The sequence below is a fragment of the Dromiciops gliroides genome, chromosome 4 (assembly GCF_019393635.1).
Source record: "Dromiciops gliroides isolate mDroGli1 chromosome 4, mDroGli1.pri, whole genome shotgun sequence".
In the NCBI taxonomy this organism is placed as follows: Eukaryota; Metazoa; Chordata; class Mammalia; order Microbiotheria; family Microbiotheriidae; genus Dromiciops; species Dromiciops gliroides.
Genome location: NC_057864.1, coordinates 368,526,519 through 368,540,318, shown reverse-complemented (window position 1 = coordinate 368,540,318; position 13,800 = coordinate 368,526,519). Strand labels below are relative to the sequence as shown.

At 35.2% G+C, this 13,800-nt stretch overlaps 1 protein-coding gene across 3 annotated transcripts in view; it reads left to right on the top strand.

Annotated features, from left to right (window-relative positions):
• Window positions 1–13,800, top strand: part of MOXD1 (monooxygenase DBH like 1) — a 103,382-nt gene that overhangs the window by 68,806 nt on the left and 20,776 nt on the right. For all 3 annotated transcript variants that reach the window (XM_044004119.1, XM_044004120.1, XM_044004122.1), the window contains exons 6-10: window positions 1,152–1,331; window positions 1,795–1,897; window positions 8,551–8,717; window positions 9,998–10,189; window positions 12,004–12,063. In XM_044004119.1, the coding sequence (XP_043860054.1) occupies window positions 1,152–1,331; window positions 1,795–1,897; window positions 8,551–8,717; window positions 9,998–10,189; window positions 12,004–12,063 (702 nt within the window). The remainder of the gene's footprint in view (window positions 1–1,151; window positions 1,332–1,794; window positions 1,898–8,550; window positions 8,718–9,997; window positions 10,190–12,003; window positions 12,064–13,800) is intronic.

Genomic DNA, 13,800 nt, shown 5'->3' with positions numbered 1-13,800 from the left:
CAAGCTATAGAGTAATTTGGAAAATAACAATCGAATAAACAATTTAAAGTAGAACTCAGTCTCATGGCTCAAGCCAGAGATATAGCCATATACATTTTGTCCTCCATCTTCTTTTCGTCCTTGTTGAATCCTATTAAAAAACGGAATCCTTGGGAAACTAGGAAACCTCATTGACTCACTGCTAAACATCTTTTATCTGTAAAATGCCACTTGCAAATACTTTTCTGTTTTTGTTAGCACAAGTAGGAGAAGCAAATACACATTTATAATGGATCAATTATAGTAGTCTGGGTTGTTCTTTTTTTCCCCCTTTGTGCTTCTTATGTCTTTTCTTCATTGAAGAAACCTAGAAAGGTAAGTGTGGTATGTCAATGTTTTCCATAGATATTTAAATGTGATTCACAAGTCAGACCCTATATCATGCTCTGGGGCCAGGGCAAAGAGTACATGAGAGGCAGGGTCTGAATAATAATGACATACTTAATCCTCTGGGGTATGGATTAATCCCTTAATACCTGAAAATAATAGTCCATAGTAGGCAGGATAAATGGCATCTAAGGCCATTTTTTAGATCTGGTTCTTCCTTTGCTGGATTCTAGTCTTATGATACTAATCTTAGAACTATGACTCGAGCAAATAAACAACATTGTTTTACCTTTGTTAAGTCATGGAGATACTGTTAGTACTGGAGGAAAAACAAAACAAAAATGGTTTTTAAAGTCTATATTCTTGCATGAACAGTTATCACTGTGTCATTATTATCATACCTAATACCAAATTCCTTGTGAATTGAATATTGACCCACATTTCTATAGCATTTTAAAGTTTTAAAGGTACTCTCCTTAAAACAAATCTGTGGGGGTAGGGATTATAAATGTCATGATTCTTATTTTACAAATGAAGACACTGAATCTCAGAGAAGTGATTTTCCCATTGTCACACAATAGAAACATACCAGACATGAACTCAGTCTAAATCCAATATTGCTTTCACTATTACACACACACACATATAAATAACCGCATTATAGTTCAATATAATATTGCTTAAAAATTAGTCACAATATTTGTATATTTTGAATATCTGTATCATTTACTTGTGTTTTATTAAAATTATTCTATTTATCACAGCCTTATTTTCCTTTTCTACAGGTTGAACCAGTAATACAAAAAGGCCACGAGAGCCTAATACACCACATTCTTCTCTACCACTGCAGTAACAATTTTAATGAGAGTGTTTTGGATTATGGCCATGAATGCTATCACCCCAATATGCCAGATGCTTTCCTGACCTGTGAGACTGTGGTCTTTGCTTGGGCCATTGGTGGAGAGGTAGGAATAATAGTTAAAGAGGCTACAATTTGTCATCAATGTGTTAATATTCTCTGCATCTCTAAGGAATGATGTCTCTAACATGCTTAGACATCCTACCTATTCCTCATAGAAGCTGTGTCACATTGGGCAAGTTATTTAACCTCTCATTTCTCCCAGGCAACTCTCTAAGATTCCAAGTAGCAAAATAGTTGCTGATCTGAATTGGTAAGAGTTTCCTTACTCAGAATTGTGTATACCAATGAAATAATAGTCACTGACCCTCACCCCTGAAGCAAATAAACAAAAATGGCTTTTTTTCTCCTTTGTCCATAGGAAATAATTAATTTTATTAAGCCACTTAATATTGTTTTTATGGTTTTGACAATTCTGCAATTTCTTTGAAATCGAAAGTTTATAGATTAAAATGAAAGCTTTCAGTAGGGAACATGTTATAGTGATTTATATAAATCTCAATTCTTAGGGTTTTTCATATCCTCCTCATGTTGGCTTGTCCCTGGGTACGTCATTAGACCCTAACTACGTTCTTCTGGAAGTTCATTATGATAACCCAACATATCAGGAAGGTGAGTTTTCTTTTTTATATCTTTATCACTTCATGTTCATAAAAATGATATTTACTGAATCTTCCAAAGGCACTCACTAGGAACTCAGACAAAAGAGCAGTGCCGTACTTCTAGGAAAAATTTGTGGAATTGATTTGAATTTGTAGATACATGTACCTTGAAGTTCTGTTATAGAGTGGAATAACACAAGTTATGCTTTGTAGCATGTAATATATAAATCTTTGATGCATCCTTGAACTAGAAAAGTTCTTCTCCAAGTGAAGAAAATATACAAATGACCATTTATTACATTATAAAATGGAATCTTTTGAGTCATCCAGCATGCCATTTTGTCACACTCCGAGCAAAAATCATAAAAGTCACCTTTAAGATCTAGTAACAGTATCTTTGGGTCAGGTAGGTGACACAGTGGATAGACTGCAGGGCCTGAATTCAGGAAGACTCATCTTCCTGAGTTCAAATCTGGCCTCAGATACTTTAGTAGCTGTGTGACCCTGGACAGTTCACTTAGTCTAGTTTGCTTCAGTTTTCTCATCTATAAAATAAGTTGGAGAAGTAAATGGTAAAACACTCTAGTATATTTGACAAGAAAACCCCAAAAGAGGTCATGAAGAGTCTGACACAACTGAACAACAACAACAGATCATCCTCAATCATTTGATTCACTTATGAGATCCATCAAGGATAATGAGGTACAAAGAGTTTTGTTTTGGAATCAAAATAAGTAATATCTTAAGGCTAATTGGAAAAAAAGAGAAAAACACATATTATATTGCCTTCAAACCTTAAACAAAAAAAAAGGCATAAGGATGCAGTACCTTGAAAAGAATGCCTACTGAAAATCTGCTATAACCATTTCTTCTGCTGGCTTTTTCATACTGAATCTATTCTCTATCCCTCCCTAGGTTCTCTCCTAAAATGCTTCTGGGGGATTTAAAAACAAAGCTTCCCTAAAATGGGGAAAAATGATTTTAAAAAATCATTATGTTAATCTATTGTGGGAATAATATTTTCCTTTAAGGAAAATGCAATCATGGCAAGAAAAATATTAATATTAATAACTAATAACTATACTACTTAACATTAGCACACATCATAAATTATATTCACATAGGACTTTTAACTTTAAAAAAGAACTTTCATAGCTACCTTCTTTTGTCCACTGAAAAAAGTCTTCATAAACAATAGAAGTCCTTTGGAAATTAGCAATTTGATATAGATGAATTCTTCCTCTAATTAGCTGACAGAAGATGTTTTGAATCAACAGGGTTATGCTACTTTCTTTGTTTTCTTTGACACATTCATTTTTACCTTTAAGGGTCAGTGAAAAAGTGGTGAAATATTCTATCTGCATTAAGTAGAGAAAACTCAGATCTTGTAGCTTCATTAGGCTTTAGACATTCATCATTGCCATTTTGTCTTTTTAAATGTATTTTTCTCAGGATTTGGACTGTCAGTGTCTTGGAACCTTCACAGCTGCTGTGTGTCTGCAGCTCCCCTCTCCAAACAGGGGGCCCTGCATTCTGGGGATGCAGCTGTGGAAAGCTGGAAACAACCTCCCTTATAACACAGCTGTAACTGTGCCCTCAGATTAGTCACAGTTCTTGCCCCAAAGCTGATGACAAATAACTTCACTTTAGACACTCCCTGGTTGGTGATTCTGACTGAATGACCTCCTACCCTTTTTGTCCCCTAAGAATTTTATACAGAGCGATGGCTCTGAGTTTGTGTAAAAAGCCATACCTTTTGGAATTCTTCCCCTATAGTGGCTGGTGGTCTGCCTAAACTTGCCCTTGTGTATGACTATGTGTTTCCTCAGGAAACGTTGTGGATACTGGTTCAGGAGAGAGGGTTTTTTCTTCTCTGTGGTCAGGACAATGTGGATCCCTGGTTGGTAATTCCACTGGTCTTTGCCAGGCTGCAGGTAACAGAAAGGAGTGTAGGGAGGGTCTAGAGTGGTCAATTACCAGAATTGCAGCTGATAGGAACTGGTTACAAACTAACTTGACCAAATCTATATTTGCCAGTAAGATTTCAAGGTCCCATCTATCTCTAATAGTAAATGAAAGCTACCAGGTAGAATTCTCACATGGACTTTCATATAAAAAAGATGATAAAAGCTACTAATGTATTATTACATTGAAAATAATTTTGTTTAGCCAATGGATAAAATTAATCAATTAATTAATTAATTGATATAATTCACTAAATGCTGTAATAGTGGCCAAAATAGTTTTCATTTCAAAAGGAATTAACACAGTTTTTGAAATGATAAAACTAACAACTTAAAACTCATTGGAACTATCAGTTGATTGGAATTTTCTGCACCTTCCTTTCATTATTTTAAAAGATGTTTTATTTATTCTTTGATATATACATACAGGTAATATATATGCATATATACATATAGGTAACAACAATGTGAAAACAGCTACAAAAAAAGCCTCAGAGAAAAATGTTAATTGGACCCAAACTCAATAATAATTCCCAGAAGAGTTAATAAAAGAGATGCGTGGTAGAGAAAAAATTCAGAAAAGAAATGAGCATGATTCAAGAAAATTATGAAAGGAGAATTAACAGCTTGATAAAAGAGTCACAAAAATTCACTGGAGAAAATAACTCCCTAATAAGTAGAATAGGCCAAATGGGGAAAAAAGAGGTATAAATCTCACTGAAGAAAATAATTCCTTAAAAATTAAAATTGGGCAAGTGGAAGTTGATGGGTTGATGAGATAACAAGAAACCATTAAGCAGAGTCACAAGAATGAAAAAAAAAATAGAACAAAATGTGAAATATCTCACTGGGAAAAGAACTGACCCAGAAAATAGATCAAGGAGAGATAATTTAAGAATTATTTGAACTACCTTAAAGTCACAATCAAAGAAAGAGCCTAAACATCATATTTCAAAAAAATTACCAAAGAAAATTGCTTCAATATCTTAGATCCAGAGAGTAAATCAGAAATGGAAAGAATCTGATGATTACCTCTTGAAAGATGTCAAAATGAAAACTTCCAGGAATATTATAGTCAAATTTCAGAGCTCCCATAAAAAATATTTCAAGTACCCAGAAAGAACCAATTCAAATGTTGTGGAGCCATGACCAGGATCACACAAGATTTAGATACTAAATGAGTGGAGGGCTTGGAATACCATATTCCAGAAAGCAAAGTAGCTACAATTACAACCAAGAATCACCTACCCAGCCAACCTGAGTGTAATCCTTCAGGGGGGAAATGAATATTTGAAGAAATAGAGGAATTTCAAGCATTCCTGATGTAAAGACTAAAGTTGAATCGAAAATTTGATATCCAAAGTCGACTCAAGTGAAGCATAAAAAGGTAAACATGAAAGAGTAATCATAATGCACTCAATAAAGTTAAACTGTTTATATTCCTATACGGGAAGACGATACATATAATTCCTAAGAACTTTATTATTATTAGGGCTGTTAAAAGGAGTCTACATAGACAGAGGGCATGGGTGGCAGATGATTATATTGGAATGCTTTCCCTGCAAAAAAATGAAGAAGGGAAAAACAGAGATATGCTGGGAGAAGGGGGAACAGAAAGATAGAATAGGAAAATTTTTCTCACATAAAAGGGTACACAAGAAAGTGGGTAGGCAATGCTTGAATCTCACTCTCATCAGAATTGGTTCAGGGGCAGCTAGGTGACACAGTGGATAAAGCACAGGCCCTGGATTTGGGAATACCTGAGTTCAAATCCAGCCTCAGACACTTGACACTCACTATCTGTGTGACCCTGGGCAAGTCACTTAACCCTCATTGCCCTGCAAAAAAAAAAAAATTGGTTCAAAGAAAGAATATACATACATACATGTATATGGATATATGCACGCATTCATACATGCACACAAAGTTGTGTATAGAAATATAACTTATTCAATAGGGGAATTGGAATGGAAGGGGATAAGAGGAAAGGGAGGAATGACAAAAGGGAAAGCAGATTAAGGGAAGCAGTGGTTTAAATCAAAATAGGCTTTTGAGGGGCTAAATAAAAAGAGAAAAGAAACAGAAGATAATGGGATGGAGGGAAATACACAGTTAATAATCATAACTGTGAATGTGAATGGAATAAGTTAACCCACAAAATGGAAGCAGATAGCAGAATGGATTAGAAACCAGAATCCAACAATATGTTGTATATAGGAGACACACTTGAAACAGGGACACATACAGGATTAAAATAAAGGGCTGGAGCAGAATCTATTATGCTTCAACTGAAGTAAAAAAGGAGGGGATAGCAATCCATATTTCAGACAGAGCAAAAACAAAAATAAACCTAATTTAAAGAGATAATCAAGGAAACTACAATGTGCTAAAAGGTACCCTAGACAATAAAGTGATATCAAAAATTTTTACAGAAAATTTTTTTACAGAAAATTTCCTTGGTAAAGGCATCATTTATCAAATATATAATGAATATCAAACCGAGTCAAATTTATAAAAATAAGAGCCATTTCCTAATTGATAAATCATAAAATGACATGAAAACGTAGTTTTCACAAGAAGAAATTAAAATTATTTGTAGTCATATAAAAAATTGGAAATTGAGGGAATTCTCATTAATTGTTGTTGTCAGTCCTTTGTTCTCGAAGAGGACCATGACATCAAAGTGATGTCATGACTTGCAGTGAATTGGATTTAGGTGAGGGAGGGCTGTGGAAGGTTACCAACCTCATTTTCTCCAGAGCCATCTGGGTCCAGTGGCAAGATATACATCAGGATGACTGGAGATGGCTCCAGATGTTTAAGGCAGTTGGAGATAAGTGATTTGCCCAGGGTTACACAAATAGTAACTATCTGAGGTGAGATTTGAACTCAGGTCCTCCCAACTACAGGGCAAGTGCTCTATCCACTGTATCACCTAGCTGCTCTTCTCATCAATTGGGGAATGCTGAATAAATTGTGGCATTGGATTGTTATGGATTACTGTTGTGCTATAAGAAATGACAAGGTCAAATGGTTTCAGAAAAAAAGGTGGTAAAACCTATATGAACCGATACAATGTGGTGTAAGCCAAACTGGGAAATTATTGTGCACAGTAAACACAATGTTGTTATGTCAAGTCCTGTGAAGGACTTGACTATTCTGATCAATACAATGATCCAAGATGATTCCAAAAGACTCCAGATGAAAAATGCTATATATCTCCAGAGAGACAACTGATGACCTCTGAGTGTAAATTGAAATATTATTTCCTTTCTTTTTCTTGTTTTTTTTTGGGAGCATATGGCTAATATGTAAATGTTTTGCATGATTTCACATGTATAATTGATATATTGCTTGCCTTCTCAGTGTGAGGGGGGTAGGAGGGAGGGAGAGAATTTGGAACTCAAAATTTAAAAATAAAAGAATGTTTAAAACAAATCATAAATTTGGGGGAAAAGAAAAAATGCATCAATTCATAATGTATATAAGGGAAAGATACAAAGTACAAATATATAAACTCATACCAGTGATTTTAAAAAAATAAATTTGAAAACACAAATATATAATTCCAAAGTCACTATACTATAAGTAATCCAAGAGTTAGTATAGTAACCTCTATAATTTCCCCCTCTAGAATTGATTTTCATAATGATGAGGCACTTTAAAAATCCTGTCATAAAAGAGAAAGAATACATTACGTTGAGTATACTGTCCTTACTAAAGCAGAAAAGAAGACTAACATTTTAGAAAGATTTTCAACAACTAATGAATGCCAGAATTTTTTTTTTGTTAAACCACAATTAACCAGAAAATTTAATGAAACAGAATATCCCTTTGCCCATTCTTAAAAATTCCCATTAAACCATTGAATTAGAAAAAAAAATTATTTAAAAATATTTAATAGAATCCTTTGGGCACTTTTCCCATCACTTTGGACTCTAGGCAATTTCATATACAGCCACATATAGAAACTCTATGAGATCAGCCTCCATACTTGAAGAATTGATGGATTTCATCATGATAGCTTGTGAGGTGTCAGAGGGTCATAGATTGACAATGAGCCAAAAGGGAGGTGGGATTAAAACCACATTGGATAGATGTTGTGTGTGTATTCTCTCTCTCTCTCTCTCTCTCTCTCTCTCTCTCTCTCTAATGTGTGTATACACACACAATGCACACATATGTATAGATACATGTATACATACACATACATATATGTACATATATACACATACAAATGTGTGTATGTATATAAAATCAGTTTCAGAACAAGTTATTTACTCTTATTTTGAAACTGCAACGTCTCAGTTCAAAATTAAGGAGTACCTTCTTTGAATTATTCTTAGTTCAGATGAATGACCTTCAATTTATTATTTGGTCTTCATATTAGAGGACTGTGGCATACCAGGTAGGTGACTCAGATTTTTCTAAAATTTACTGTCAAACTTGACAGTGGTTGAGGTAGTGTGAGGAGCAGATAGTCTGTCTAGCTCTCCACTAATGACTGACCTTTTAATTAGGGCTTTTCAATTCTTACAGTGCTTTCATGTATTGCCAGCTTTATTCCTTCATTTCAGACTTTGCATTGCAGAAAACGAATGAATTCCATTTAATAGACTAGAGAGTAATGGTATTTTTATTTTATTATTTTTCTTTTTACAGGGTCAAACTCACTTTCCATCATGTGCTTTTATTACAGGTTTGATTGATAGCTCTGGACTGAGGTTATTTCATACCACCATTCTAAGGAAATATGATGCTGGGATAATTGAAGCAGGTCTCTGGGTCAGTCTCTTCCATAACATCCCTCCAGGAATGCCTGAGTTCAAATCAGAGGGTCACTGCACTCTGGAATGCCTTGAAGAGGTAAGTCTCTTGTCTGACTTCATTGGTTAAAATAATTTAGGCATTAAGTAACAAGCTCAGAAAAGTATGTGGTAGAACACTCAAGAAACAATCATTAAAGTAAATGCTCTGAATGTAGCTATTATTAAAGATACCTTTGCTACATAGTATTAAGAATACACCTATTATTAAGGATATGTATATATTATTATTAAATGCAATTTATTTAAAAATTAATGATCCATTCTAATGGATACACTACAAAGGCATATCATCTCCTTTTAATATTGAGTTGGCATTTTAGGAAACATTGGGCTCATTTCTCTGTCTCTAAAATCCTAAAGTGTGTTTCCTCATTCTATCTTGGAGGATGGAGAGATCAGACATTAGGAAGGGAAACTCTGGATAGAAAGAGTAACTCAGAGTGTTCTGGGTTTTCCTGCTTAATTTCTTAATATTGATGACAGATTGCTATTTTTGTCTTTCTTGTAATCTCGTCCCTGTTTGCACTCTCCTTCCTCTCTCCCCTCTTCTCTGAACCTCTCTTCTCTTTTTCTTTCTCCTTCTCTATTTCCTTTGTTTCTCAATTGCCCTACTTCTCTCCATTCCCTTCTTTCCTTCCTCACCAGAAAGAAAGAATAATGTTGATAAAAGTGAACATAATATAAAAAATTCTTTCCCCACAATTCAGAAATTTAGAGAGACTTTTCTGAATGAAAGCTCTGTAAACTTTGGGAATATTTTAAAAATGTATTATGGGCAATATGGAACTGAATAAATATTGTGACTTAGAATTTACTTGGGCTGAAAAGCAAAGAATAACCCTGAATAATTTCAATTTAGAATGCCATTGTGACTGTTCAAGCATTTATTCACTTCTACCTTAGGTTTTCCTTGTTTGTTTCTTTGTTTTGCCAACTGTCCTTTTTTTTAAAAAAATTTTTTGGTAGGGCAATGAGGGTTAAGTGACTTGCCCAGGGTCACACAACTAGTAAGTGTCAAGGGTCTGAGGCTAGATTTGAACTCAGGTCCTCCTGAATCCAGGGCCGGTACTTTATCCACTGTGCTACCTAGCTGCCCCCTTGCCAACTGTTCTTTCAAGATTTCATTACTTCAAACTGTCTTAACCTGACACTTGTTCTTGTCTGGTAGAATGTATGCCCCTTGAGGGCATAATTTGTCATCTAGCACCTAGAACAGTGAACATAGAAAACACAATATTTTTCTGAATGAATGTTTTTATTTATTTGTTTATTTTTGCTCTCAAAAATGTTGATGAGTTTTTTTTGGGTCTCTCTCAGGCCCTAGAGGCTGAAAAACCAAGTGGAATTCATGTATTTGCTGTTCTTCTCCATGCACATCTCGCCGGCAGAGGTATCAGGATGCGCCATTTCCGTAAAGGGGAGGAACTGAAGCTACTTGCTTATGATGATAACTTTGACTTCAATTTCCAGGAGTTTCAGTATCTAAAGGAAGAAAGGACCATCTTGCCGGTATGGATATCTTTATCCTTTTCCTTACTAGAGTATGGAAATCATGGTGACTTATACTTATGAAGGATTCTATGAATCAAATGAGTTTGGCAGAGAAGTACCTGAATTGCAAAAGAATAAGACACCTTTTTTCTTTCTTTTTGAGGGGCAACAAGGGTTAAGTTACTTGCCCAGGGTCACAAAGCTAGTAAGTCTCAAGTGTCTGAGGCTGGATTTGAACTCAGGTCCTCCTGAATCCAGGGCCAGTGCTTTATCCACTGCGCCAGCTAGCTGCCCCCAAGACACCATTATTGTTGTTCATCAGCCCAAATAGGACACAGTCAATTTGTTTACTGAAATCTACTGATTTCCCTATTGCTTCTGGCAGTTGTTCAGCTGTTTCAGTTGGGTCCTACTTTTCATGCCCCCATTTGGGGTTTTCTCTGCAAAGATACTGGAGGCAAACAGAATTAAGTGATTCGCCCAGAGTAGATGTTGGAAGGCATATTTGAACTCAAGTTTTTCTGACTCCAGGCCTGGCACTCTATCCATTGCACCATCCAAGTGTTCCTACTTCTGGGTAGTGGCAGGTAGTAATTCAAGCTGCAGATTTTAAGCATGGACTTAGGTATTAGATACCCTAAAGGTGACTTCCCTCTTTATTTGACTTAAAACTTAGAAATCCTTGGGTTTGACATCATGTTTGATGAGGAATCAGGCTTGTTCTTAAAAGAGGGTACCATGAATTACACTTGTAGGAGGCAGACAAAAGTGATGAAAAGTTAATAATTAAATTTTGGGCATGTTGGAAATGTTGTAGTCTAAGAACAATTGTTATGGTAATGCTACAGGCTGCTAGGTGATGGAATTGAGTTCATGCTAGACTTAGAGTTAGGAAGCCCTGAGTTCAAATCTTTCCTTATCATATATATATATATATATACACACACACACACACACACACACACACATTATATATATATACACACACATTATATATATATATATATATATAAATCTGACTCTGGGGAAGTAATTTTATTTCTCTGAGCCTGTTTTTTTTATATCTGTAAATTGAGGATAATGGACTTGATGAACTCTGAGGTCCCTTCTAACTCTAAATCTATGATGTCATGATATGACTCTGTGCTTAATGACCTAAAGACATGTAGTTGGATCCATGTGTGTCATATATGGTTAGGTGTACATGTATGTTTGTATGCACATATGTATATGGGTAATAGGTGATAGAGCTGGACATGTGCATTGATCTCTTACTGAGGGGCATACCCAATGTGATCAGTCCATTTATTTGCAGATGTAAATACTGTACAATGCATATATATTCATATATTCAGATAAATCTTTTCATATACAACATATATGCATGTATACCCATCATATGAATAAATAGCCCAACTCATAGTAATACTGAAAGCCATAGAGAAATTTTTAAAAGGTAGACATCCTGTCCTTTTTTTGTAAGTTCATTCCATGGAATTATTTTTATCAATCTGATAGCATGACATATCCTATATTCATATCCATGGTCTACTCTGTGACCCAAGTAGGATTTTCATTCTGTTTAGGAGTACCTTTGAGTTCCACCCATGGAAGTTGTGACTCATAGGAAGAGATGACCTAGGTTTTATCTTTGTATTATACCCCTACAACATTTTGTAGCACAGCATCTGTACTTGAAAGATTAATATTAAATATAGAGAAAGTTATAGCATCTACAGATACTGTTTTGAAGTCTTGTCCCCATTGGCAACAGATCTGATAAATGAAGCAATGCAAAACTCCAAATCTAAGCACTTCTAATTCTGTTTTAGGGGGACAACTTAATCACAGAATGCCGCTATAATACTAGAGATCGAGTACGAATGACTTGGGTAAGCAATTCTTTTAATCAGGTTGATTTGTTTGGAAAAGAATGCATGAACCTTCCTTTATTTTTCTAAGAAATGAAGGAACAAAATATTTCCACTTGGAAAAAGAGAAGGTAACTGTGTACTACCACAATAAAATGAAATAAAATGCTTTAGATTTTTATTAAAATTCAAACCAATAAATGCAATTTATGTGGATAGAATTAGTTAATAATATAGCTTTTTATAAAATGCTATTACATGTATTTTTCATATCAAGTTTTATTCCTAATAATGTCTTTGGTCATTAGCTCAGTGTGATAGAGCACCTGGATGTTAATGAAAACAATCCTTGTATGGAACTCTGGCCTTCTTTCTATTCCATAGCCCCAGAGTCCTAAGCCTAAGAAGGAGAGCTGCTAAAGGGGACCAAATTTTATAAAGTTTTGCTAAAACAAAAACAAAAACAAATCACTGGAAATGAGAAATCCTGGATGTATTTTAAATGAGGAAAAGTGTGTTTTGTTCTCCATTGTGAAGAATGAATCAAGTCATTCATAGATAATTCATTCTCTCTCTCTCTCTCTCTCTCTCTCTCTCTCTCTCTCTCTCTCTCTCTCTCTCCCTCCCTCCCTCCCTCTCTCTTCCTTCCTCCCTCTCCCTCTGTTTCTGTCTCTGTCTTTGTCTTTCTCTCTGTGTGTCTCTTGCCCTCTCTTTCTTTGTGTGTATGTGTGTCTTTCCATCTATCTCTCACTGTCTCTATCTCTCCCACTGCTCCAAAAACAAACCCAAACCTGTAGAGGTCTACTCCTACAAAGGTAGCTTCCAGCTTTTAATTTCTCCAATTCTCCATCTCCAAGAATCCACCCACAGTTAAGCCCCCAGAGGTAGTTAATTTTCCTCCTCAGACAATCAAGTTATTACTCTCCTTGACTCAATCAAAAAGGTATTTGCACCTTATAAAGAGTTCACAAGGGGTAAAGGGCTTACATCTCACCTCTCTTTTTCTTTCTTTCTTTCTCTTTACATCCCACCTCCCTTACAAAAAAAGTGTTATGCATAAATATATTGCCATTGTTACGCTGAGTATATGAGGGCTACATTTGGAATAATTTTCCCTATAAAAATTTGTGCTATTCCCAGTGTCCTTAAAATTGGTAGCTCTTCATATTTTTTTCCTCCTTTCTTCCTAGATAAATTTAGCTTAGACTTGATGTGATTCCCATTCTTGAAATCAGAGCTAGAGGGGCGGCTAGGTGGTGCAGTAGATAAAGCACTGACCCTGGATTCAGGAGTACCTGAGTTCAAATCCAGCCTCAGACACTTGACACTTACTAGCTGTGTGACCCTGGGCAAATCACTTAACCCCCATTGCCCTGCAAAAAAAAAAAAAGAGAGAGAGAAAAAAAAAAGAAATCAGAGCTAGAGTTAGGATGAGCTACTTGGATGAGGTAAGGTGAATTATTCTTCCATGACCTCTCTGAGCTTAACTGAGGTCAAACTTTGTGTTGACCAAAGATGAAAAAACTCTACTTATACCTTATAGCTGTAGTTACAAAATTTTAAAAATTCAGTCAAATTGATTATTTGCCCTATTGGAGATAGATTAATCTAAGTGATTGGTGGAATTGAAACTAAAAAATTCAATAATAAATTCCTTGAGTACTTTGCTCTGTATTGTCTTGCTAATGTATTATCAGCTATAATCATTAGGATAAGAAAAACTGTGTGATTTATGGTAAGAACATAGTCCCAAATTAA